Source organism: Neolamprologus brichardi, chromosome 5 (assembly GCF_056152115.1).
Source record: "Neolamprologus brichardi isolate AB-2024 chromosome 5, ASM5615211v1, whole genome shotgun sequence".
NCBI classification, from domain to species: domain Eukaryota; kingdom Metazoa; phylum Chordata; class Actinopteri; order Cichliformes; family Cichlidae; genus Neolamprologus; species Neolamprologus brichardi.
Window position 1 is genome coordinate 15,391,056 of NC_142108.1, and position 25,754 is coordinate 15,416,809.

Sequence of the window (25,754 nt, forward strand, 5' to 3'; positions counted from 1 at the left end):
CAAATATAAAGGGATTACAGTACTCAACACAAGATAAAGAACTACTAAAGTTCAGTCTGTTGGCACGTACAGGTCTTGTACTACGATGTACTGATGAGGGATGAGGCCATCCACGCCATTGTGACGGCCTTCCCACCAGTCTTCAGATGCTCTGTGATACAGAAGCAGGGAGGCTCCCTTCTTGAAGGACAGCTCCCTGGGACTGCGTCCCACATAGTCAAATTTGGCTATGGCCTCAATCTGTTCCACTTCTGAAAGAAACAAACAAGAAAGGAAGCATGAAAAAACATATCAAAGTGGACACAGCATGATTAGTCATACCACGAGACAGACAGCACTGTGTAAGCTGTATCTCATAGCTCTTTTTTCTGTGGTAAATCCCTCAAACAGGCACGTTTCCTTTATATCAACTTTATTACTTGTGTATGTGGGCTGTAAAAATACAAACTGAAGCACATATGATGTTTTCTAACACTTCTTGGTTGCTTCAATAGTAATTGAACTGGAGAGTTTGATTTGATTTGAAAGGTGGATTTCAAAAGGCCAGCAGGGTCAATCAGAGTTCACTGTATGTTGAACAGGATTCATCTATGAGCCAGAAAACCTGCAAGTGTAGTTTTATTTTGAAAACCCATTAGAGGTGTGTCTGAGTGTTACAGAAGACAGCACAAGACAAAGTTGAAAAGCAGCTTTGTTTTATTTCAACTATAAGGACACTGTCATTGCAGCGTGTGTAAGAACTATATTTTAATTTCTTAAATTAAACCTGAAGCATTGCCACAGGAGACAAACTGCAAAAACACAGAACTTCACTCCCAATACTAAGGCCAGCAGGAGAATAACTTGCATCAGGAAACCAGCCTTTGGTCTTACCAAGTAAGAAAAGCACCAAAAGAGCCAACAACACAGATGAATGTCACAGATAGTTGTTGTCACCGAGAGGAGATATGATTCTCTGTTTTACCTGTGTTTTGGCTTACGTGCCTGCCCTGATTATGGATTCAAAGCTAAGAGTGGGAAATACTACACAAAGGAGAAAGTCTCAGGAGAGTTGCTGACTAATGCTGAACAAAGAAGAAGCATGAGAGCAGGGGGTAGGGTGGCCACACACACACACACACACACACACACACAAATAGATCAAAGAGGCAGTGCTGCATGCCAATACTCTTTACTCAACTTGCCTTCAGCTTCAAACATCACTTAAGCTGTTGTGATCAGAAGCCGCTGCAGCTCAAGCCTCGCTCACCTCTCAGTCAAAAGCACTAATAAAAAAGGTCAGGCTATATTTAAGACTTTCTGATCCACAAACGATTCTAAAATCCCACATATATATTCTTATATGTCTTATGTGAAATCCTTGTTATACACATGTTTAAAATGTGAATTGCTTAGCAAACGACCAGTATATCTGTTTTTAAAAATAGTTGTCTCTGGAGCAATAGAATGATAGTTAACCACAACAAGTCTAAAACTACAATCTACCACAATGTGAGAGAATGATAACGTTATGCTGAATTTCTGAATTTAACTACAGACACAAGACCACAGCTCAGATGGCCACTGACATCAGAGCTAAGTGAAAATAACAGCTCTGCCCTTTATAGGTACGTTTATACGCTGTATAGGCATAGAGGTAGCCTGACTGCTTATAGCGGTTTGCAAGTCTTCACTGGCCCTTATTTCTTTGCTTTGCTACAAAAATGGAAAAAAGGTGCAGCAATTTATTGAAAAATGCGAACATGCATGGAGATATAGTGTATAAAGCAAGAACAGAGCTTAAAGGTCAATATTTGATTTGACCACCTTTACTCTTCAGCACAGCCTGAACTCTGTTATTGTAAATTCTCTTTAGGTAATTTTCAGGAATAGTTCTCCGGGGTTCTTGATGGACATGCAAAACTCTTCTTTGGATTTTGGCTGTCTTTTGTTCTGTTCTCTGTCATTATGATCCCGCACTGCTTCAATAATGTGAAGGTCCAGGCTCTGGGGAGGCCAATCTATGACTGATGGCGTTCCACTAGTGTTTTTCTATCCAGATAGGTTTGCACTGCATTGGCAGTGTGTTTGGGATCATAACCATGCTGAAAAATGAAGCTGTTGCCAATCAGACTTTTTCCAGATGGTATTGCACGGTGGATCAAAATCTGATGGTACTTTCTAGTTTTCATAATCCCCCAACACCATCAGGTAGCCTCCATCATGTTTTACATACGACTATAGACACTGTTGTACCTCTCTATACTGATGACAGTCTTTCTTTTTAAATGATTTTTTGTGGATTTATCATTCCGTAAGACCCCTTGCCACTGATTTTTAGTCCAGTTCTTGTGTGATGTGGCATAGCTCAGCCTTTTCTCCGTCTTCCTTCCTTAAGAATGGCTTCTTGATAGCCTCTCTTTCACAACAATAATGCAGATGTTCAGCAGGAGGATATTTTTTTATGTTCAACACCTTAGTTTGGTGTGTTGGCACACAGCAGTAAACAAAAGGCTGAAAAGGCTGATGGGTATTCTCTTAGTTATAAAGGTATTAGGTCCTAAAGGTCCTTTTATAGTAATTCAAGTGGTGGCCTGTTACTGTTGGTTAGTGGGAGAAAAATTACTACGAGGCCTTTAATAAAAAAAAGGAAGTGACTAACCCTCATCGCTGGTGTGTGGTTCTGTCCCATTATCAGCCTCATCAATGGTTCCTGGTTCACTGTGTGGACTGTCACTAGAGAAACAAGAACAGACCAGAAAGACATTAATATGTAGATAAAAAAATATGAAAAAATCATGTTTGTACAGTGAATTTGTTAATTTACTGTCACAATTCAGCCTTAAAATCAATGCAAAACAGAGCTGAACACACTATAGTATCACATAAGTATTACACTGTACCACAATACCTACCAATACTCTTCGCCCCCGGTCATGCACTTCTCATAGACTGGGCCATCCAGCTCTCGTTGACTTGGAAAGATGACTTCATTGTGGCTAATTATAGTTTTGATGACTTCGTTAACATGAGCTTGACATGCTACAGGATCCTGGCCATCTGGGATGGGCATCAGAGTTGGACCAAAGCAGATAGCTAAATTGTATGGATCCATCATGTTCTCGTCACTGTACTGTGAAAGACTGACGGACGGCACAGGACAGAAGTCACAATTTTTTGTTATGTATGCAAACTGTACATCTATTTAGTTAAAACCTTATTGATAACCAAACAACATAAATATGTGCTAATCTGAGTTCATTTAGAAACGATTCAATTTCTCTTTCTATTTTGTCTATTTTGACAGAATTTGCAGTAGCAGATACGTCTCTTAGGGAGTCACTGGCTTCACCTGATTTCAGTCCTTATGTACAGTCATCACTGCAGCTTGCTTGAAAAACATTTTGATCTGTCAACCTCTCCAAGAAATCAACTTACACCGCACAGCCCACTCTTAATAATGAAATCATCGAGTCATCAAAAGGAAATCATCAAGAGGAAGCCATAATAAATGTCTACTTGAACATTGTAGTTAAGCTGAGGTTGAGCAGCATCATTGCAGTTCATGTGGCTCCAACAAATTTGACAATTAAATCAGCTAAATCCAGTAAAAGGAGCACAGATAACATCTATTATCAGAAGAAAGGTTTTTTTATTCCAATATGGAAACCTATAAACTTCTAAAACACTGATATAGTAATAAATACCATGTCTTATTTTAAATACACTTTTGTTTTGTCTATACTTTTTTCCATATTGTATGCCTATTCTGTAATTTTCATATTAGTAAAGGTGTAAGATTCAGTGTCATATCCTGGTGCTTAAACAACTGCCAAACTCATCTTTTTACACTGTTTTGGAAGACCAAAGCAGTGAAATGTGTGACTCACTGGTTAAGGAAAGCAAAAAGATATCTCATGACAATTATGATGGTCCGAGGAAGAGTGACAATAATCTGCTGGATGTGGTGTGCTCTCTCAGCTTCAGACTCCAGTTCTGAAAGACAGAAACGGAGACGTTTAAAGATGCTGCACTGAAAAAAAAAGAGAGACACAAACTCTCTTTGCCAAGGCAAAAGGTGGTGGAGATTCTGAAAATGGCTATTTGACAATTTAATATGCCCCTCATGCGTTTCACCAGCCCAAAGCCACAGTGAGTGATCACATGTGGCCTGCACCCCAAAGCAGAAAGCGCTGGTGTTACTGTTAGACTGCTTCCACGTGCAGCACGGCATGACTTTCTCTAGTCCAATAAAGCTAAACATCTACCTATCACTGTGTTTTCTCTTTTCTGTGAAGGTCAGTGAAAAACGCTTGAAGCAAGGTCTGTTAACTCACTGATAGTAGAGATGAAGTCCAGGAAACGCTCCTTTGGGAAGAGCGGGTTCTCGAGTCCTCTGAAGTACAGCTTCAGGACGCCTGCCACTGAGTTTATATCATGCTCATTCTGATCATCAATCAAGGGATCCTCACCTAATTAAGAAACACACGAGTGCTTTCAGCGGCAGCATTTGTTGAACTGAAAAACGTATCAAGGTAGTTCATCCCACAGATCATGTTGAAATATTGACTAACCTCTCTCAAATGAGTTTTTAATATCATTGACCTCCACCTGCGATCCTGGCACACGAAATATGCCTTGCTGCTGCAAACCTGAAAGAAATACAACCCAGAATTTACTGAATTAGAGTTACGCTAGCTGCCATTATCTCCAAAACCACTGCCAGCTTCTTTGAAAGCCCACTGGAAACACATAACACAGAGCAGGAAATGTAATCTAGTCATAAAGGGAGATGCATATTTTTCCAGCAGAGGGCCCCTCAGTGAGTCTGCACCATATGGTCCCAGTTAGAGGGTTCTAATCAGTTTTCTGTAGTTTCATTAGGTCCCGATCCAGGGGAAAGGCCTGCAGGCTAAACCAACGAGCTGAAGACAGATGTGAAAGGTAGACAGGGAGGAGTTATGGGCGGTGGGGGTGAGTTGGCTGAACTTACTAAACAAAGACCAATGGGACTTTCAAAACTCTCAGTGTGTGACCTATTGTTATGAGCCTGTGAAATCACTGGTAAGCAGCTGAGCGCTGCGGTGGCGAGCAGAGCAAGCTTCTACCAGCAGCTATTTGTGAAAATAGACTGCTGATGTCTCTTCTTGTAAGTCTAAAGAAGTTTTCAAAGGACTTTACTTTACAGTTCACTCTCGTTATTTTTGCCCCATCACACAGAAGGGCTTGATGAAAGACTTACCGTATAGATTGATGTATCTGATACAGCTTTCAACAACAAGTGGAATTGGTTGACCTGAATCCTGAAAATAACAAAAAAGCAAAACATGACAAGACAGAAGTAGTCTAATACCAAAAACTGCACAAACAGTTGTGAAGATTTATAGCATGCAGGTAGAGCAGAAGCAGCAGCAAATAAATGGCTACTATTAGTTCCGAAGTTTTAGTTTGTCATGTTCCCTTACTATAGCAGTACCTGAATGCGGGCGCGGGCATTCCTTCTTCCTCTGGGACAGAAAGCAGCAAAGCACAGAAGAAGAAGAGGAAGAAGGGTCAACAAAAAGGTTAGAAAAGCTCAACTGAGTCCTTTGAAAGTTAAAAGCAAATTACAGGGACTGGTCATAGCACAGCCTTAGAAATGCAGTAAGGATTGGGTGCAGTCAGGGACAAAGCAGACATACTGCCGACTCCTGCCTCAGTCCAACAAAAAAAGAAAGAAAGAAAAAAAGCCAGAGATGGCAAATTGTTCTGGAAGGAAATAAAGAGACAGCTGACTGCCGCTCTGTCTGTCTGCACCGGCAGAACCGTGGAAGGAAGGAAACGGATTAGAGGTTAAACAGAGGCGTTATATCATGATCAAGGGCAGCTGGAAGAGGGAGGAACAGAAGGCTAAAGAGGAAGAGAATGAGAGCGAAGGCTCTAGCTGCCTTCCCCTCCTGCTCCACAGGGACCGCTCGGTCATACACCACCACCAGAGGGTACCTTGATGAATGCCTCCATATTGCCGTTAAACAGCTTATGGTTATACACGGAGCGTGGCCTAGGCTTCCGCATTTTCTGTGGTTTAGGGGGAAGGGTGGGGGGCCTGGAAATGACGGACAAAAGGAGAAAAACAAACAAAACAAAAGACCACATTGTGTGAAACTATAGAAAAAATATGGTTCAAAATCTGGCTCTAAAACAGAGCTTTATCATCCGTTTGATTGTGGTAATACAAACCAAGCGGTAGAGTAAAAAAAGGGCTTGAATGCAATTTCCATTTCATTGCTAACAATGGATTTGGACGACCAAGGCTGGAGTATTTTTTTTTAAATGCTTAAGTGCAAGTAAGAGAGAAGTAATTAAGTTTCCACAGTTTATAGTTAATAAAAATACAGACCTAGAAAACCAAATGTGACATGTGATTATACAACCAACTGAATGCCTTTTGCATCATCTTTAATATTATGTGAACACTAATGAAAATGACACAAATTGTTTTTGATGTCATTTTATTTAAGAACATACTAAAGGACAAACTAAAGGAAAATCCTGAGGCCTCAATTCCCCGAAGTGGTGAGGGATCTTTTCCTCTTGTAGGGAAGGATCACTGCAAATCAGCACAAAGCTGTTTTTGTCCTGATGGTCTCTTCCGATATTAAAGTACCCCATTCATGGGGCATGAGGGGTCACAGAAGTGTGATGAGTGTAAAAGTACAAAAGCGAGCTTCACAGTATGCAAAACCTTAACACCAATGCATCATCTTCAAAGCACAAAATGAGGGAATATGTTTTAGCAGAGTGGTATTCTCTCTGTTGGAGTTACTGAGTGGCTGTTTAGATATTGGATTTTCCTTAAATTTGTCATCTGTTATTAAAAAAAATCATCAAAATGCAAAATCTGTTATATCCATGCACATAAATTACAAAATCATATACAGTGGGGCAAAAAAGTATTTAGTCAGCCACCGATTGTGCAAGTTCCCCCACTTAAAATGATGACAGAGGTCAGTAATTTGCACCAGAGGTACACTTCAACTGTGGGAGACAGAATGTGAAAAAAAAATCCATGAATTCACATGGTAGGATTTGTAAAGAATTTATTCGTAAATCAGGGTGGAAAATAAGTATTTGGTCAATAACAAAAATACAACTCAATACTTTGTAACATAACCTTTGTTGGCAATAACAGAGGTCAAACGTTTACTATAGGTCTTTACCAGGTTTGCACACACAGTAGCTGGTATTTTGGCCCATTCCTCCATGCAGATCTCCTCTAGAGCAGTGATGTTTTGGGGCTGTCGCCGAACAACACGGACTTTCAACTCCCGCCACAGATTTTCTATGGGGTTGAGGTCTGGAGACTGGCTAGGCCACTCCAGGACTTTCAAATGCTTCTTACGGAGCCACTCCTTTGTTGCCCGGGCGGTGTGTTTTGGATCATTGTCATGTTGGAAGACCCAGCCTCGTTTCATCTTCAAAGTTCTCACTGATGGAAGGAGGTTTTGGCTCAAAATCTCACGATACTTGGCCCCATTCATTCTGTCCTTAACACGGATCAGTCGTCCTGTCCCCTTGGCAGAAAAACAGCCCCATAGCATGATGTTTCCACCCCCATGCTTCACAGTAGGTATGGTGTTCTTGGGATGCAACTCAGTATTCTTCTTCCTCCAAACACGACGAGTTGAGTTTATACCAAAAAGTTCTACTTTGGTTTCATCTGACCACATGACATTCTCCCAATCCTCTGCTGTATCATCCATGTGCTCTCTGGCAAACTTCAGACGGGCCTGGACATGCACTGGCTTCAGCAGCGGAACACGTCTGGCACTGCGGGATTTGATTCCCTGCCGTTGTAGTGTGTTACTGATGGTGACCTTTGTTACTTTGGTCCCAGCTCTCTGCAGGTCATTCACCAGGTCCCCCCGTGTGGTTCTGGGATCTTTGCTCACCGTTCTCATGATCATTTTGACCCCACGGGATGAGATCTTGCGTGGAGCCCCAGATCGAGGGAGATTATCAGTGGTCTTGTATGTCTTCCATTTTCTGATGATTGCTCCCACAGTTGATTTTTTCACACCAAGCTGCTTGCCTATTGTAGATTCACTCTTCCCAGTCTGGTGCAGGTCGACAATTCTTTTCCTGGTGTCCTTCGAAAGCTCTTTGGTCTTGGCCATGGCGGAGTTTGGAGTCTGACTGGTTGAGGCTGTGGACAGGTGTCTTTTATACAGATGATGAGGTCAAACAGATGCCATTCATACAGGTAACGAGTGGGGGACAGAAAAGCTTCTTACAGAAGACGTTTCAGGTCTGTGAGAGCCAGGGATTTTCCTTGTTTGAGGTGACCAAATACTTATTTTCCACCCTGATTTACGAATAAATTCTTTACAAATCCTACCATGTGAATTCATGGATTTTTTTTTCACATTCTGTCTCTCACAGTTGAAGTGTACCTCTGGTGCAAATTACTGACCTCTGTCATCATTTTAAGTGGGGGAACTTGCACAATCGGTGGCTGACTAAATACTTTTTTGCCCCACTGTATGGCCACAATATACCCACAGAAAGATGGAAACAACCTTTTGGGAAAGTTCAGCAAGATGCAAAGAAATATCATTTTAATATTTATAACAATAAACAATATGTTTAAAAAAAGCAACTTGTACCTTTTTTGCATATGTTAAATACTTTCATGACTACATAATACACGCAAACATGTCATTTATTTTTCCGGTAGGAATTCTTTAAAAACATTTTCTTTTCCTTTCTTTTCTAAAGATGAATTAAATATCTTGAATTCTGAAATGAGTGGAATAAGCAGGTGTTTTGTGGCAGAGAGTCAGGGATTAGAAGCAGCTCGCTTCAAGTGCAAGCTTACCTTGTTGTTCCGCACTCAGCTCTTTCCCCTGCAAAGGAAAAAAAAAAACACACACACACACACACACACGAGGGAGATGTTATATACTGGTTTCTTTCTGGTACACATTATACAGACTCCAGTCAGTGTCCAGCCTCACTAAAGGGATTCATGACAAACAACATCGCCATTGAGGGCTGGGTGAATAAAATGGTGCTACCACCATTCACTGAAAAAGCTCCTGAGCAGTCGTAGCTAAAGCCTCAGGGGAGCCAGAATGGCTAAGGGGTTACAGAGCAGAGAAATGAGGGTGGCAGCTGCAGTGTTTGTATGGTGGGTAGGGAGGGGTCCTTCAGTATTGAGACTGAACAATGTCTTTGCTGGCTCACTGAACCTTTTGTTATAGGTTTTTAGCCACACATGCGTATGCTTATCCTTGCATTCTGATAAACCTAAGAACAGGAGATAAAGAATTATTTAAAAAGAGAAGGATAACAATGGCATCAATGAGAGCATTATTTATTTATTCTATATTTACTCTGACTAACAAAGGAAGAAAGAGTGAAGGCTAACTCATTGCTAGCAGGTCTTTGGAGCATTAAAGTGAGGAACCAACAGTTAGTCTGGTATGAAATCATTCCACTGAGTGATAGACCTCGCTACCTTTGAGCAACCTTGGAATTACAGAGGAAGCATTCCTCACTCAAGCATGAGCGAGAAACTCTAAATTGATTTTTGATTCCTCTGTCACATATCTATTCTAAAAACTTTTTTTAAAAAAAAGTGACAAGAACAAATCATATTTTACAGAATAAGGAAATTGGTGAGTCTTTATCTGGAAAAGAAGGGCTGGCAGATGTCCCAGCACAATCTTGTCTAGTGCCAACACTTGACATTATGTTTTTATTAATACATGCAGCAAGATGTAAACGCCATGTGGCACTCACCAGTCTCATCTCGTTCCCCTCTGTCATGCTCCCACGCAAGCGCGTGTACACAAACATACACAAATGCGCAAGTCTTGGGTGTGAAGCAACGAGCTAATGAGCACGACTCGGCCCTGATTGATCACCTGAATAATTAAACATGGGTGGTACCTGGAGGCGCCATATGCTCTGCTCATACATTCTCTCAGCTGCGACACCACGTACATTGAATGATAATGTGATTGTTTATGGGTATAAGAGTGTGCAGATGATTGCTTGCCACATGACTTGAATGTAATCACAGGAACAATCTCAGGTCCTGAAAATATAATAAATGCTTAAATAATGAATATAACCTGAATATAAGTGTGAAAATCTATGCATGGACGACTCAAGGCCTCAGCTGGCTGCACCTTGTGTCCTTTCCTATTAGTTGAACCCCTGGTGCAGGAGCAGCTGCAGATATGGGCCTCAGTTTGGTCCCGCTGATTGATTGGGCATAAACTGTTCACAGCCGAGGTGACAAGGGGACCCTTGGGGAAGAGGGGGAGCCAAGAAAACCTCTCTCTTGCAGCCTGGAAATAGAAACCCCCCCTGCGGCTACACCATACAGAGACTAACCGGATAATATTTTAACCACTGGAGATAAATAGAAGGTGGAATGAGTACCTCAAAGTGGATATGGTCTGCTCGTTCAGGTGGTACTTTTCTATCTGAATATCAGCTCTTACTCCCTCTGCTATCTTTAAAAAAAGTGTCTGCTATCTTTGTGGACTCTGATACCTCGCTTCCTGATAGCTGCACCACTATAACCCCGAAATCAACAGTTTTCTCAGTTTTCTGTGGGTCATTACTCAGCAAAACACTAGTTCATGCACATGCCATTACCAGACACCAAAGAGAAATCAAGAGAAAGGGATTCTTACCTTCCCCCAGCGTCTGCTTCAGCAAGTCATGCTTGGCCTGCAGCTTAATGATGAGGTTACTACCATTCAGGTACTCTTTGAATTTCTAGATGGAGATGTGAAGAAACATTTCAGTGCCATTGAAATCAGCTTAAATGCTTTTTCCTCTGCTCAGGCGATAACTGATGGCTTTATTTTGAAAAGGTGCTCAGAGGCCATGACTTTGGACCGAGAGATGAACTCACTGAAAAGTAGAACATTTCTGTCTCCTGCTGATTCGCTCTCCTCTTGGCTATATTGAGCTTGCTCATGTACGTCTCAGAGGCCACAGATTTGATGGATTCAGTGGAACGGCTGTGTTGAAAGGCATCTGACACGTCAAAGTCCTCCACTGTCAGCATGTCCTGCAGTGTTTGCATGGTGGCATCCAAAGTCTTCCTCACCTGGAGAGATAGCCGGGTCACCCATAAAGCATTACATCGTAACCTGTGTTGACCATGTATTTTGTTTTGCATCAGAATACGAGTTTAGAGCAGGCTACAGGTCAAGCATACACCAGGCCTAGTCAGGAAAATGAGGAGTGTCTGGCACAGATACAAACTGTTCATGATATTATTGAGAGAGGCTTTTTGTTTAGGATTGAGATTGATAAAGCCCATTTCCCCTAATGGCATTCATTATCTTCCAGAACACAATTCACTGGGAGACAGGGAAGAAACAGAGCTGTTGGCGCTTGCAATTTAAACAGTCCCTGGTTATTATCGCTTCCATTTCCACCTTTCTGTCAGCGTTTCTTAATGAGAAAGGTCTCTTTTCATCAAGAAAAGAGACAATTTCATATATAACTTCATAGAAAACACAACATTGGCAGTGTGACAATCTAAATATATTCCCAGCCCCTGCAGAGAGAGGGGTCATCGGAGAGTAATTGCAATGAGAACAGATGGTGATGTGGCCATCCTGCTCCGATGGTATGATGGCCTTGGGGAAAATGAGAGAGGGCTTTTTGTTTAAGAGGGGGAGGAGAGGGCTACTGGTGCTGGACAGACACAGCTCATAGGCCCTCACCTCCTCATTTTCAATTTTTAGTGTTGCTAAGCGAGACTGCAGTTGATGGTAGCGCATCAGAAGTTCGGTCTGAACCGGCTGCTGGGCGCTCACTTGGCACACCTGAGGGTGGAGAAAAAACAGGTTAGAAAGGAATAAAAAAAATAAAATAAACTGCAATATTTTCTAGCGTCTCACCTCATCTCCCATGTGTGGCAGGTATTCAAAGCGCATTGGAGGACAGAACACCTGGTTATGCATATCCATGATCTTGTGCTTGTCACTGCGGGAGTCCAAGTTGTCCACTGCATTCTCCAGGATATCCAGTCCCTCGTGGCGTGATGTCTCCAAGTTGTACTCCGCAGACAAATAGGTCCTGAGGGTGCGTGCCAAGCTAGCATGGTAGCCCAAGTCACAGCACTGCAGAGACACAATACTAGATTAACAATTTAGAAATAAACTGTAGTTGTTAGCGAAATGGTAAAAACAAAAAATTAGTGGAAAAAAGGAACCATTGCGTGTGGTCTGTAACTATAACTGAGTTTTCACAGTAATGATAAGTGAAAAGTTCCCGTCTGAAATTGGATGTAGTTAAAAGTCTGCTAACAATCACAGGCAACAGCAATGCCATGATATACTGACCATGATATACTAGTTAATTGTGCTATAAATTAATACGCCAATATATGTGAAAGAAGAAGAATGTAAAAGTGAAACATTCAAGTCTAATTGTATTCAGTATTTTCTCAGTTATTTATTTAATGGACTAAATTCCAAATTATAACCTGATACAATAAAAAAAAAAGAAGTACAGTTCATAGAATTACAGCAGCTAGCACAGTAGGACATCAGGGATAATTAAAGAGCCTTATCACACAGAGCTGTAAGAAGTAACCTAATTAAGAAGAGAATAGTAGAGCAGAGGTTTGGAGGAAGCTTGAGGCAACTGACAGCTCTGTAAATCACTAAGTAGATGCTCTTTAGCACTCTTTAGTACTGAGGAAGTAGTCTCTTCAGTTTGTGCGCTTCATTGCACCACTCAGTCAAACTGGCTCAGTAGACCAAACACTCGAGGGAGTGAATTAGCTTCTTTTTAACTAAGCAAACAGAGTGAGAACACATTCACTCATATCCTTACATTCATACAAAATCTAAATGAAATGCTACAAGTACTATTAACTCCCAGTTGCACCGCACTATAATCATAGGAAGAGTACAAAGTTTCTTATGTGGTGGGCTGTGACTCTCATATGACAAACTAAGCCTTTTTTCCTCTCGCTTGATTGCAGCAGACAAACCAGTGGAGCTCATGATCCCACTCCTTTTAGCCCATCAGGATTAAGGATGACATGGACTTTTCATTTTCTAGACACTGAGTACGCAAGAGCTGCCCAGCAAAAAGGCAGCCACAGCCACAAATCGGGTTCCCAGCATGCCAAAGTACCACCATTGAGCTGCATATAGCCCAACAAAGGTTAAGCCACAAGTCATGTGTGTAATATTACAGAAATGCCACTGAAATCATGTCTTATCACGACCGTCCAGGAAAATGTGCATCCATCACCGTGGCTAATGTAGCTCCTTATGGTGAGCTGGCCTCGGGCAAAAATGTAACAAACAGGCCAGGAGCTCAGAGAGACGAGGAAAACACAATGTGACCTTCAGATTTAGAATTTATATATTATATATTTTTTTTTCATATATTTCAAATGTTGTTGGTCAAAAATTGTGATTAAAAGCTTCTTCATCTGCTTTCTGAGCCATAATGGGTAGCAGGTCACCCGAGGTTGAGAGGCTTGTGCCAGCCACATTAATTGTATTCATGCCTGCATAAACAGAGCCTCTGCTTTCACCAGCTGACTTTCACTGACTTCCAACCAACAGTGGTTTGTTAAACAAAGTCATCCTTTTAAATAAAGATAGTGAGACTGTCTAGCAAGGCTTTTGATTAACAATGTGAATAACTTTAAGCTTGAATTGTCAAAAACAACCACAGAAATCACATTTCGCATACTGCAGATGAGGAGAGACGGGGTTTTTTATCAGTGAAAATTAAGTTTTCATTTGTAATAAGTAAAGTGCAGCTGCTTAAGCTTCAGAAAGCCTGTGTTCTACATTATGATTCATGAAAGAAAAGCCCACAGATACCAGAAGAAAATGTGCCTCTGTGTGTATGTGTTTTTGTCCTGGGCCATGTTTTTTTTCCTGGGTGACAGTTAGAGGCAGACAGTTACAAGGACATGCTGTGCTTGTCCCAGCAAAGCTCCCAAAAGCAGCATCAACAAAAACAAATGAACCACAAAAAGACTGAGGAAGAGGAGAGCAAGCAGACTGAGCAGACATCATTCTGTCAACACTGATGGAGCCCATTGAAATCATCAGTCAAAAATGTCCATCTGTGCTGAAGTACAGAACATTGCTAAACTAGATTTAATGTCAACAGTTAGTCAGTAGCATATCAGTGTTAGGTTTGTTATTAATAATCCCCCCCCCCCCCCCCCCCCCCTCAAAAGGTGCTAAATAGACTTTACTCGGGCCAACAGAGCAGCTTGAAAACAAGCAGCTTACAAGCTAAGAGCGAATGACACACGCGAACAGATGGAGAGAAAAGTGACAGTGCTACGGTGTTAAATCCACATCAGAAATCCCAGCTGACAGAGGTAAACAAACACATGTGCTTAGTGCATACTTACATCAATCATATCAGAGACGTCATGGATGTAATATTTTGCAACCACAGCATTTGTTGCTGCCAGGTTCAACAAATAGTCATTCCGAGCTTTTGTGCATTTCAGCTTATTCTCTGAATACTTGGCCTGCCTCTGGGGAGATAAGAGGAGAGAGCAGACAAAGGGGGAAAAAAACACATCAGTGCTGTAGGGAGGATCATGAGACAAGTAGAGATGGAAAAGAAAGTTTGGAGAAACAGGCTCTAGAGAAGCTGTCCCTAAATAATATAATATGTATTAAGCGGCACAGCTAGGCTCACACCTAGTTATTATGGCTGTGTGCTGCAGCCAGTTTGCTTAGCTCTGCATCAAGACCGAAAAACAGCAAAAACCCGGGGCTGGAAATTTAGGCCAATGTGAAAGTAGCTTAAATGGACCTTTAGGGGTTGTTACAAAAGTGAGTCCCTCTGCACAGACTAATGTTAAAATAACAACATTTACGCTACAAGCAATCATATTTACATCCTGATACAAAATTATAGATTTTTTTTTTTTGAAATTCACCTTTTGTAATGGTTGTAAGTCTATGGATACATATTGCTAACCAAGCATGCTAGCATTAACTAATAGCTTTACACTCCAAACATTTTCTGGCCACCACAAAAAAAAGGTATGGCTATATAAGACTAAGGCAAAGGCTTCACAAAAAACTAAACAAAAAACTAAAGGGTGATGCTACAATGATTGCATAAATTTTATAAATCTTATAGAATCTCTAATATACAGTTTATTGCTATTATTGCTAAAAAAAAAATACTAGCTTGTCTATCTAAATGGAACAAAACTACTCATTTCTACCTCAAAAAAGCACCAGTGATGATATGATGATGATGATATTATTAAACCATTTCTCTATAAAAACAGACGTTTTAAGATGTTAGGTATGAATATTCGTTTATATAATTGATAGCCATAAATACACGTGTTGCTTCTACCTGTTTACCATGTATACATCAAACAAACCAAAAAGGTATTTTCAAATTTAGCCGACATGGTTGCCTTTCTGTCGGCCTGTATTCCAGTGAAAATTTAAATAAATACCTGCAGTTGCACTCAGCACTTAAGTAGGAGGAAAAGAAATGACACAGTGACATAATGTTCTGAAAACAGTGTTTTGTTTTTTCTGTTACATTATGCCAAAAATGCTGCAAAAACTTGTCTCACACCAGTAAAGCAGTGATTCAGGCTCAACCCAGAAAACCACTGCTGCTGTTTGAAATGCAACAAAAGATTCACAATTATATTCTTTTTTTGTACTTTGCAGGGGCATTTTAGTTCTGATTTCACTAAGCCACCGTGATGCAAATTTTAGCAGGAAAAGACTTTAACTTTGCATTCCTTCGTCTTCCTCTTCCAAGTGTTTGCCGGTAGAATAATGAGACAAAAGTGTGGAAACCATTCACAGGAAAAAAACATAAATTCACCACCACGTTGTGTTATAAATAGTCTGTGGCTTCCAAGCTAAGCAGCATCTCTGAGGATACCAGCCTGAGGATGGAGAAACACTGCCGTACTGACAGCCTTTTGATTTTCTGCACCTGAGAGATGATGGAAATTTCATTTGCATGAAGAAATCTAAGACGAAGATGCAGAATAAAAAATGCATAGGAGTATCTAAAGTTCAGCATGCTCCGGAGAGCCCAACACCGCTGGCAGGAAAAGACAAGCTAGAAATCTGAATAAGATGGAAAGGGAGTGGGGTTATTGGCCGAAAGTACTCATCTGGCTGCAGACCTACAGTATGCTCCTGAGACTTTCTGTCTAGCTGCTGGTCTACTCATCTCTCGATATTTCCAAGTACACCTGACAAAAAAAGCTGGCTTACCATTAACAAAACGCCAACACTGATCTTGATGAGAAACTGCTTAAAGGTTTTTCCTAACCTAAATGTAAAACTGATGATTCAGGATTTAACAGCACAAACAGATCTGAATTTATGTAAACACACACACACACACACACACACATATATATACCTTCTCCTTCATCTTCTCAATTTTCCTGACGGAGCTGCGTCTCGGCTGGCGGTCCTCATGCCGGAGGAGGTTGACGTTGAGATCTCCCGACTTGCTGAACTGCTTCTCTTCCTGCTTCTCAGCGTCTTTCAGCTTGCTCTCTGCACTGATGCTCTCAGTGTGGTACATGTGATATGTTTTCATCACCTGCAAGAAGAGTATAACAGATGATTTTATGTGGCTGAACATCACAACCTTTTACAGTATTAGTTATGAGCTAAACTTACAGAGGTTTGTGGGTAACAAATACCTGACGATACTTTGGTTTTATGTTCCAGAGTACGCTGTATTTTCCTCTTGCAGCTGTTTTTTAAATTCACAGTGTAAACATTATTTATTACTGAGATCTGCACCACTCTCTTGCACAATCTCAATATTACTTCTTGAACCACATTTTTGCTGTTTATTTTCTTTGTTTTTTGCATTCACAGTATAAGACCTTCACCATGTGCTTGTGGCACTTTTACATTAACAATGCTTTTTTAAAAAAAATTGTATTCTGTACTATTTTTATTCTTTATCGTGTTCCTGTAACACAGTAATTTCCCTTGTGAGATCAATAAACCTTATCAGTGAAGGGCGGGTACACCGTGGACGGCTAACTGATCTATCGCAGGGTTAACAGACAGAGAATGACAAACATCCACAAGCACATTTACACTTATGGCCAATTTCAAGTTGCTAATTAAACCTAACCTGTCTTTGGACTGTGGGAGGGTGCTGGGGTACTCAGACAGAAGCACAGGGAGAACATGCTGAGCTGTCCAGTGGATTCAAACTCTGGACCTTGTTGCTGAGAGGCAACAGTGCTGGCTACTGGTGCCATGTTATTAAACAGAGCAAATAACTCTCAGTTTACCATTTAACATTAATTAATGATATAGTATTAAAATGTTAATTAACACCCTAGATAAAATGATACAGCGTGCGTAGTAATAGTATGTATTCATCTGTATTTTAAATCACATGGTAAATGGACTGGTCTTTATATAGTGCTTTCTGCTCCATCTGTGCCTAAGTGCTTTTACCGAATGTTCACACTCACACGGATGAATCAGGGCAAACTTGGGGTTCAGCACCTTACTTCAACATACAGTTTGGGGGAGTTAGTAAAGAAAATCTTCACTGTCTCTTTACAAAATCTGGTCTGATTTGAGCCTTTTTGTGGTGGCCAGGAGGATCAGTTTGGGTCATCAGTACAGAAGTAACACAGATGTTACTACATGTGAAATATTTTAAGTGGATCCAGAGCCCCAAAGTTGTCTGTGGTTTAGACTTGGCTGTCAAATCTCCAACTTGCCCCCTCTTCCCCTCCTCGCTGTAGCTTTCCTGGCCTGTTTCCTACAGTAATCCCTCATTACCTCATCCTTCTACATTTTCAACTCTTTGGAGAAGCAGAATGACATTTTATTCTGTCTTCCCTGGAATTAGTGTACCTCTTCACTTTGATCTCTACTTAGACACTTAAACTTTTACACTCCTCTCCCCTTGTTCAGCGTGATGTGGATACGACTGCAGTGGCAGAAAACCCTCATTAGACAACGCAGGAGCACCGCGTATCCCTCTTAACTCATCACAGATGCTTGCTGAGAGTCTCTCAGAGGCCCATTCCTAATTCTCTTAATGAAACATCCATATGCCAATTGCAGCTTCAAACATTTCAACCATTAATGATTTCCTATGAACACCACAGGATGTGAAACAGTCAGCATAAACAGTTATTTATTTGTTTCCTGCAATCAAGCAGCTTGATGCTGTGCTTAAACAGTGGGGTTCTTCTTTTCTGCGTGAGAACTGCACATCAAAAGCACATGTTTGCTGTTGGGTCACTTACAACTATAATCTTTCACTGACCTCAAATGATACTAATGTGACTTGAGAGCAGTCTGTCCATTGGGAAATTTAAAAATGTAAACTTGTAAACTTATATAGTGCATTTCTATGCTAATTGAGCAAAGTCCTTTCTTACTACAAGTCTTAACAAACACAATTGCTGTTTTTTCTATTCCTGAGTCTAGCACTGACACACTGACACGTCGACGGATGTATTGAGAAGACTGGTTTTTGAGTATTGTGTTTGCTATAGGCGTGTTTCAACATTTATTTTGTCTTTTAAGTAAGATTGTTATTAATAATTATTAAATATTATGAGCTCAAGCATGAAAAAGTAAGTCATTTTGCAGAAATCTGCAACATCCCTAGCACAAAGAGAGACCCATACAGGCACAGGAAGAAGACACAAACTCCACTTTGTTCTGTCAACTTCCTGCGGTGGCAGTACTAAGCACTGCTCCACCACCACCACCACCACCATCATATTGCTTATATTAATGCATTAATGTGTAGGCATCATTTTGCCACAGAAGTTGCCTGAGGTAATATTATTATTTAATAATTTATTTAAATAGCACAGAGTGGTGAAGAGCTGTAAGGCAAACACCTAAGAAAAAATAATCCTACACTATTTTTGGAGTGTCACAGCTAGGTGTTGATTTAGATACTCACAGACAACAGAAATTAGGCTAGCACTCCGTTCTTTCACATGCTGTCAAAACTATTTTCTGAACATGTGCTGCATTTCAAATTTACTTTGAAGCATCTGACTACAAGACCCGCAGCCAAAAACGCAGAGTCATTTGCAGGAAGACCAAGCTTCAGCTGTGCCTACAGGAGGTGTGTGCATTGTTGAGTCGTCTGACAACAACCAAGGGCTACTTAACTTCAGATCCTCAGAGTCTCTGAGCTGGTGAAAGACACAGTCAGAGGATGACTGGAGTTTTTCATAATGAATGCAAGGCAAACCTCTGTAATGCCCAAATATTAACATCCACAATAATGTGAAAGACTGAGAAAATGAGGTGCTTCATTATGGGATGTGCAGTGTGTCTTTGAAGACACTGCTTCAGCTGCATTTTTAACATAGGTTTTGTCAAATACATAATGGCACAGTGCAATATGTCTTCTGCTGTTATTCATCTGTAGTTGTTATCTAATTTAAAGACCTGTTTTTTCCCTATGTCTATATGTTAAAACATAGAATGGGCAAGCATACTTTCTTATAAATAGAGGAATGAAAACTAGATCCAAACCATCACCTGTGACAGAACCTCAGAACCACTGTTGTTATATTGTCAGCAACAGAATAACTGTGTGAAACTAAGGAGCAGACATCAGGCACAAGGATCAGAAAGATAAGATACACTATAGCTCTATTTATCCCCTTGGGGATATTAAGCTCGTATACCAGGAAATTAACACAGGTACAAGCAAACAAAAGTAAATTTCACAGGGCCAAGCTGCTGAAAGCAATATCAGGAAGTGCACGACTCTTTAGGACAATCAGGCCCTTTTCAACATTTTTTATTTTAGGGTTTGTTTTAATGACAAATTGCAGACAACAGGATCTTCGAGCACTTTTCTTTACTCCCATTTCAGCGTCGCACTATATTTGAAAAACAATATTTTGAACAACAGCTTCAGCCCACAGTCATACCTCTCCTCCCCTTACCTCTCACCAAGCTGCCAGAGATCCAAATGGGATTTCACAGTTTTGTTTTAGCAAAATTTGTTTTGTTGGCAACCAGAGGTAACCACCATGTGGCAACGCTATTGATTTAGCTATTTTTGAACAATGAAGTAACAAAGGTCTAGTCTAAAATAGAACAAAATACTGCTGCCTGTGGATCATCAAGATGGGAAAGAGACTGCTCTGTCATGTTTTGTAACCTTTAAACTGCCTTGAAAGTGTTTGCTACAGGTTGTGGTAATAAGGAGAAACCATTTCTAACACACCACTTTTCAGCTCTGAAATAAAATTGTTCTTTTAAATAAATGGTGGCAATGCAGAATGAAAACATAGACTGTATACAATGATGGTCATGGGCTTCAAGTCCAAAAAGTGAAGCCAGTAAGAAAATGACTTTAATCTGAATCTTTTTTTAATGGCTAGCACGTCCATGATGAGAATCTCCTGTTTCACCACCTCTCAAGGGTGCTCTGCTAATTGAAATTATGTGACCGTCGAAGCCTTTTGAGTACAGTGAACTCTTTGCCATGTTCAAGAAACTAGTTTGAGATGATTTGAACTTTGTGACATGGAAACATTTATCAGAAGATTAGTACACTGTAGCCATAAAGGGATGGACACCGCATTAATACTCAGGTTGTCTTTGCCATTTAAACAATGCTCAGTTGGGCCCAAAGTGTGTAAACTGTTACTGTTGTCTTCCTTTTATCTCAAAGCACTCTAGCCATTCTCCTTTGGCTCTGGCGTCAACAAATTCTCTTTAAAACTTGTAAACCTTAGAGTTGGCTGCATGGGAAAAACCATCTGGCACCAACAACCATGACACGTTCAAAGGAATTTAAATCACCTTTCTTCCCCATTCTGATGCTCAGTTTGAACTTCAGCAGGTCGTCTCAACCACGTCTACATGTACACATGTCTACATGTGTAAATGCGCGGAGTTGCTGCCATGCGATTGGCTGATTAGATAATTGCGATAACAAGAAGTTGACCTAACAAAGGTAATACCAAAATAAAAAAGATTTATACCACCAACAAACATTTTCCTGTTGAGTTTCTGTACTTAGTCACTAGCCTCATAAATTAATTTCAGCGATTTTTAAACTGTGGTCTCATTTACAGTAAATTCAATAATAAAGCAGTGTTTTTGACTTCTTAGTGGGATTCACAAAGCTATAATATTTAAATTAAAGGTTTTAAAATGGGGAGCTTATAGCTCGACTTATTACAAACAATAATAACAGGATAATGCCTAATAAGCAGAGAATGAGAAAAAAACAATGTAATTAAAAGAAAACTTGACCTATAGCAGAAAGAGAGAACAGCCTTTGAGAAAATTATTATTATTTTGCTCAAAAAAAATGTGCCAACGTATGACTTTTGAGACATATTTGTGTTGCTCCAGCATTTCATTTATTTACCACCTAAGCTGTGAAAATTCACACAACTCCCACAACCTCTCTCTCGTATGTAGAAAGAATGAGGCTATATGTCAGCATCTGAGTTCTTAGCTTTCAGCCAGACTGTAGCTGAGGCCAAGTGCAGCATGAGAAGACAGATCATCTGAGTTTCATTATGCAGCCAGAAAGAGTGAGTGGGTAAAACAAATACATAGTAAAATGTCTGCCACAGTGAACCTGAAGTGCACTGACACTTCGAACCAAACTGTAAATGTCTGGCAGGCATTTACTTTTGAAAAGGGAGAATCATTTTATTTATTCAGACACAGATGACCACTTGTGCAGAAAATAGTAGTTTTGGTCTGTTTTTTAAAACATTTGACCAACAAGACGGTCCTTCTGAAATTTGCATGCATGTAATTTATACATATGAACTTGTCATTACCTCACATGCGAACCCGAACACTGTGTGCTGTGTCCAAATCTACAGATAGCTTAAATAATGATGGTCACCAGCACTGCCTTTGGGGTTTTGACTTTCATCACACTGCACATATGAATAAGTCATTTAAGGCAGCTCTGCCATCTCTTCTGTTTCACCTCAGGGGGCAGAAGAAGCTGAAGTTGCTTGGTGCTTGTCCAGTTTGGTTTGCGTTCAAATTAGACTAACAGCGCAGCACCAGTACCATTTGTTGCTATCCCAGACATACGTTAATCTATCAACACGGTCTCTTACTGCCATAAGCAAAGCAGTTCGTAAGCTATTGCTAATGACTGTACAGTGAAGACAGTACAACTGCAAATGGTTGGAGAAATATTGCAGAGGAAAGTTATGATAAATCTGCCAATACACTGCAGTTAATTAGAAATATTAATCATAATATATGTAAAATGATATATATTTTATTGTTACAGCAATGCGGCATGCGTGACACCCAGGCTTTGTAGACATGCTGTTTTCATTAATATCGAGCTGACAATCAAAGTTCTCTAGAGTTGACATTTCATAGCTGAAATGAAATATTAATAATATTGGACCTTTTGAGGATAAAACTTTCAAACTATAGTTACAATTTATATCACAAAGCATCCATCAATATGACATTTCACCATTAACCTGTTTTGAATTAAAACATATGGGAAGCAGATGCAGGATATGAGAAAGCTGCTTGGTATGAAATAAAAATATGGTTGAACAGAAGTGAAGGGTAAAAAAAAGAAAAAAAACCCAGCTTTTTTGAGAAAAATAGGGTAAACCACGGGCTACGGTCAAAATGAAGCAAAATGAGTGTTTCTACAAAGACAAAAATAAATAAATAAATAAATAAGAAGTGCACTGTACCAGCAGAGAAACTGCCCATTAGAATTGCTGCATATATCCAAAGTGGTGGTATCAAACACAACAAAGCAACTGAGCTAGAATAGGTGACCCTAAAATTAATGAGCACCTCTACTCTCTGACAAATTTATGCAAACACATTTCATTAAAATGGCACACTTATGTGTCAGCAGGCAATTATTTCTCAGCTCTTCACAGATGCAGTCAGTGATGTGAACCCTGAAATCAACCAGATATGTTAGTGATTTGAGCCCTGAAACGGTAAACCTTGGGGAAAAATGAAATTTTCTTTTTCTTCATTCGTGCCTACCACACACGTTAATCTTGAATATTTAAGCGAGTATATATAACAGGAAGGTTTACAGTAAACAGAGTGCAATGAACACTCTGGCAAGACACTGACATTGACCATTTAACAATACAAGAAAAGATAAACAAAGCTTATAAGAACATAAACTGGTTTCTTTTGATTCAGTACAACTCTAAAAGTTTCATTGATCCTGTCCAAGGCTAAAGGCAGTCCCATAATAAGGAGTGCAAAAAACTGAATCCATAAATCTGAAGGGAGAAAGGCATTTTCTCTTTTTAATAAGGAAGACAGAATGAAAGATAAAGGCTGCAAGGTCACTATAACCCTTCCATGATCACTAAAAGGAACCAATATGTTTTCAGGAACACACAAAGAAAGTAAAGACAGAAAGATGAGATCAATGCACGTGTTAATAAGAGTTTCTACTATGGTGCAGCAAAGGGAATAGACACGAACCATGACTGAAAGCTATTTAACTCAAAGGAATACAGAAGAACATGAAAAAACATCAGGAAGACAGTGAGGAGAAAGAACTTTGGGAGAGCTCAGTGAAGAGATGAGGTGTGAGAGATCGACCTGCAGGAGACACAGTCTATTACTTACAGTGTAGAGTTCATTCGTCACCTTCACAAGCTCCTCGTGCATCTGGATACCAATGTCCTTGCTCTGAAAATGGCAAGAAGACAGAACAGGGGTAAGAAAACAAATACTGTCTGAGCAATCAGCAGTGACCCGATGTTTCAAACTCCAGTTGTTATGCTGGCGCTGTGACTTTGGTGAGTCACAGAGAAACAACTCAACAAATATTAGATGGATGACCACAAAGACTGGTGCAGAGGGTGTGTCTGACTGTCTTTTCTCATTGAACCCCGCATACAAGTGAGAATTGGCACAACTGCACAAATATATTTTAAAATGTGCAAGCAGTGCAGTGTTTTGGAATGGGTAATTGTACTTATTACAAACAAATTTTCAGAATACAGTAACATATAAGCATTTCCACCATTCTAGGACACCCACAACCTCTGTTGTCAGTCAACAGTGACCAAATTTAACTGCAGGAAATGCAATATTCTAATTTCCTGCAGTTAATGCACACTACATTACATGTTAGATACTGCATATTCAGATCAATTCTATGTCCTCAACAATGCAACAGCTTGTAAAATATCTCAGTTAATTCTTCTTATAGCTTTTAATACTCTTACAACTTGAATTTTACCACAGAAAATGCCTTGTAATAGAAGGAGAAATAAATAACAGTCGATGCATTGACACCTGTTTGTGTGGTGGGGGAACAAGACTTAATATGAAGACTCTGAGGTGAGAATACAACAACAGGATATCTCAGTTTGATGGTCTCACACATTCAAAAACAGAGGCAACACCTTCCTAGCCTAACAAAGTGACGTGAAAGTGTTAAAAAAGAATGACACAGATAAACATCAGTACAACCCGAAATATAAAACTGTTTAAACTTCCTGATAATTTTACTTGAATTGGCTTTTCATTATAATAACTCTTGTTGTCCTTTGATGTCACAAAACTCGGAGTTCTATTTTCAAAAATTATGCTTTTTCAGGTTGCGTAGGTATTTTTTTAGTTGACATTCAGGGTAGGTGTTGAATGAAAACGTAGATTTTCTTAGCCTAGAACCAGTTTTGTTCTCAATCCATTCATTTTGTTAACCCTTACCCAGTCAGGGTCACAGGGGTCTGGAGCGTATACCACTGGTAATAGCATGAGAAGCAGTGAGAAAGATCCTCATGCCCAGTTCCATGCCTACTGCCATTATATGCCGAACAATCGTGTCTTTGGACTATGGGAGGAGAGCTACAAACCACAGGAAGAACCAGCAACAACATATTGAAAGGCTAAAGACAACTAGGTGTTTCAAACTTAGAACATTCTTGCTATGAGATAACTCACTGCACCACCCCGGCAGAATTTCTGGGCATTTTGAGTAAGGAAGCTAAAACTCAGTAACCCATGATTCAAACAGGAACCATCACTACCTGGGTGTTTTAATGTCTCTAGAGTAAACAGCCAAAATGAAATATGTTACCTGACCATCAAATCAAATTCAGCTACTTGTGAATTATAACAGAGGTTTTAGGGCTAAGCTCTGAGAAGCAAACTAAGCTTGAATTTGCTGAAGGCTGAATCCTACTGTCAAAATGGAGTGGTGGAAAACAAGAGGTACATGAAGGTTCCTCAGTAGAACTGGTGTGCAAACGAGACCCAAACGAGGTTCCCAGAACCTTTAAGCTCTGATACTGTGTTGTTCGACACTTGTTTTGTGTGTTGCCTGGAAGGTGTCACCTTAGCCATTAACACTGGGAACATTTCAGCTACAAACTGCAACACAATAACATACTTATAAGCAAACATGATGTTATGATGCTGATTGCTAATGAACAAAACAAGTGGTTTGTCAAATACGGCAATGACTTTTAGCAGCACCCTCATGTGCACAATTTTTCTTAGACACATTTTTTAACAGTGAAAACAGCTGACTCGTTTTTTTCTGGTGTATGGAAGATAATGACTCAGCAACAGTCATTTCATATTTGAACAAAGCATCGTTTGCTGTCAGATCAATAACGGATGTATTTTGCTATAATGAAACCTTGCTGCACCAATGACAAAGCATAGCTGAACGCAAAAACACACAAACACACCCAGTATTTTCATCACTTCAGACAGCAAGACACTGACTTACTTTCATTGTCTTATGGGGAC

General features: G+C 40.1%; 1 protein-coding gene across 2 annotated transcripts in view; it reads right to left on the reverse strand.

The window, feature by feature from the left end:
- srgap3 (SLIT-ROBO Rho GTPase activating protein 3) overlaps nucleotides 1-25,754 on the reverse strand; it is a 59,141-nt gene that overhangs the window by 5,412 nt on the left and 27,975 nt on the right. Inside the window, exons 4-19 of one of the 2 annotated variants that reach the window (XM_035914763.2) lie at nucleotides 23,616-23,678; nucleotides 16,399-16,584; nucleotides 14,387-14,515; nucleotides 11,892-12,113; nucleotides 11,715-11,816; nucleotides 10,892-11,089; nucleotides 10,668-10,752; nucleotides 8,837-8,864; nucleotides 5,456-5,486; nucleotides 5,222-5,282; nucleotides 4,554-4,631; nucleotides 4,317-4,451; nucleotides 3,870-3,975; nucleotides 2,895-3,122; nucleotides 2,642-2,715; nucleotides 71-251 (exon numbers count right to left, since the gene is read on the reverse strand). In XM_035914763.2, coding sequence (XP_035770656.2) covers nucleotides 71-251; nucleotides 2,642-2,715; nucleotides 2,895-3,122; nucleotides 3,870-3,975; nucleotides 4,317-4,451; nucleotides 4,554-4,631; nucleotides 5,222-5,282; nucleotides 5,456-5,486; nucleotides 8,837-8,864; nucleotides 10,668-10,752; nucleotides 10,892-11,089; nucleotides 11,715-11,816; nucleotides 11,892-12,113; nucleotides 14,387-14,515; nucleotides 16,399-16,584; nucleotides 23,616-23,678 — 1,907 coding nt within the window. Of the gene's footprint in view, nucleotides 1-70; nucleotides 252-2,641; nucleotides 2,716-2,894; nucleotides 3,123-3,869; nucleotides 3,976-4,316; nucleotides 4,452-4,553; nucleotides 4,632-5,221; nucleotides 5,283-5,455; nucleotides 5,487-5,961; nucleotides 6,065-8,836; nucleotides 8,865-10,667; nucleotides 10,753-10,891; nucleotides 11,090-11,714; nucleotides 11,817-11,891; nucleotides 12,114-14,386; nucleotides 14,516-16,398; nucleotides 16,585-23,615; nucleotides 23,679-25,754 lie in introns of both variants that reach the window. The other variant, XM_035914762.2, reaches the window with a different exon arrangement.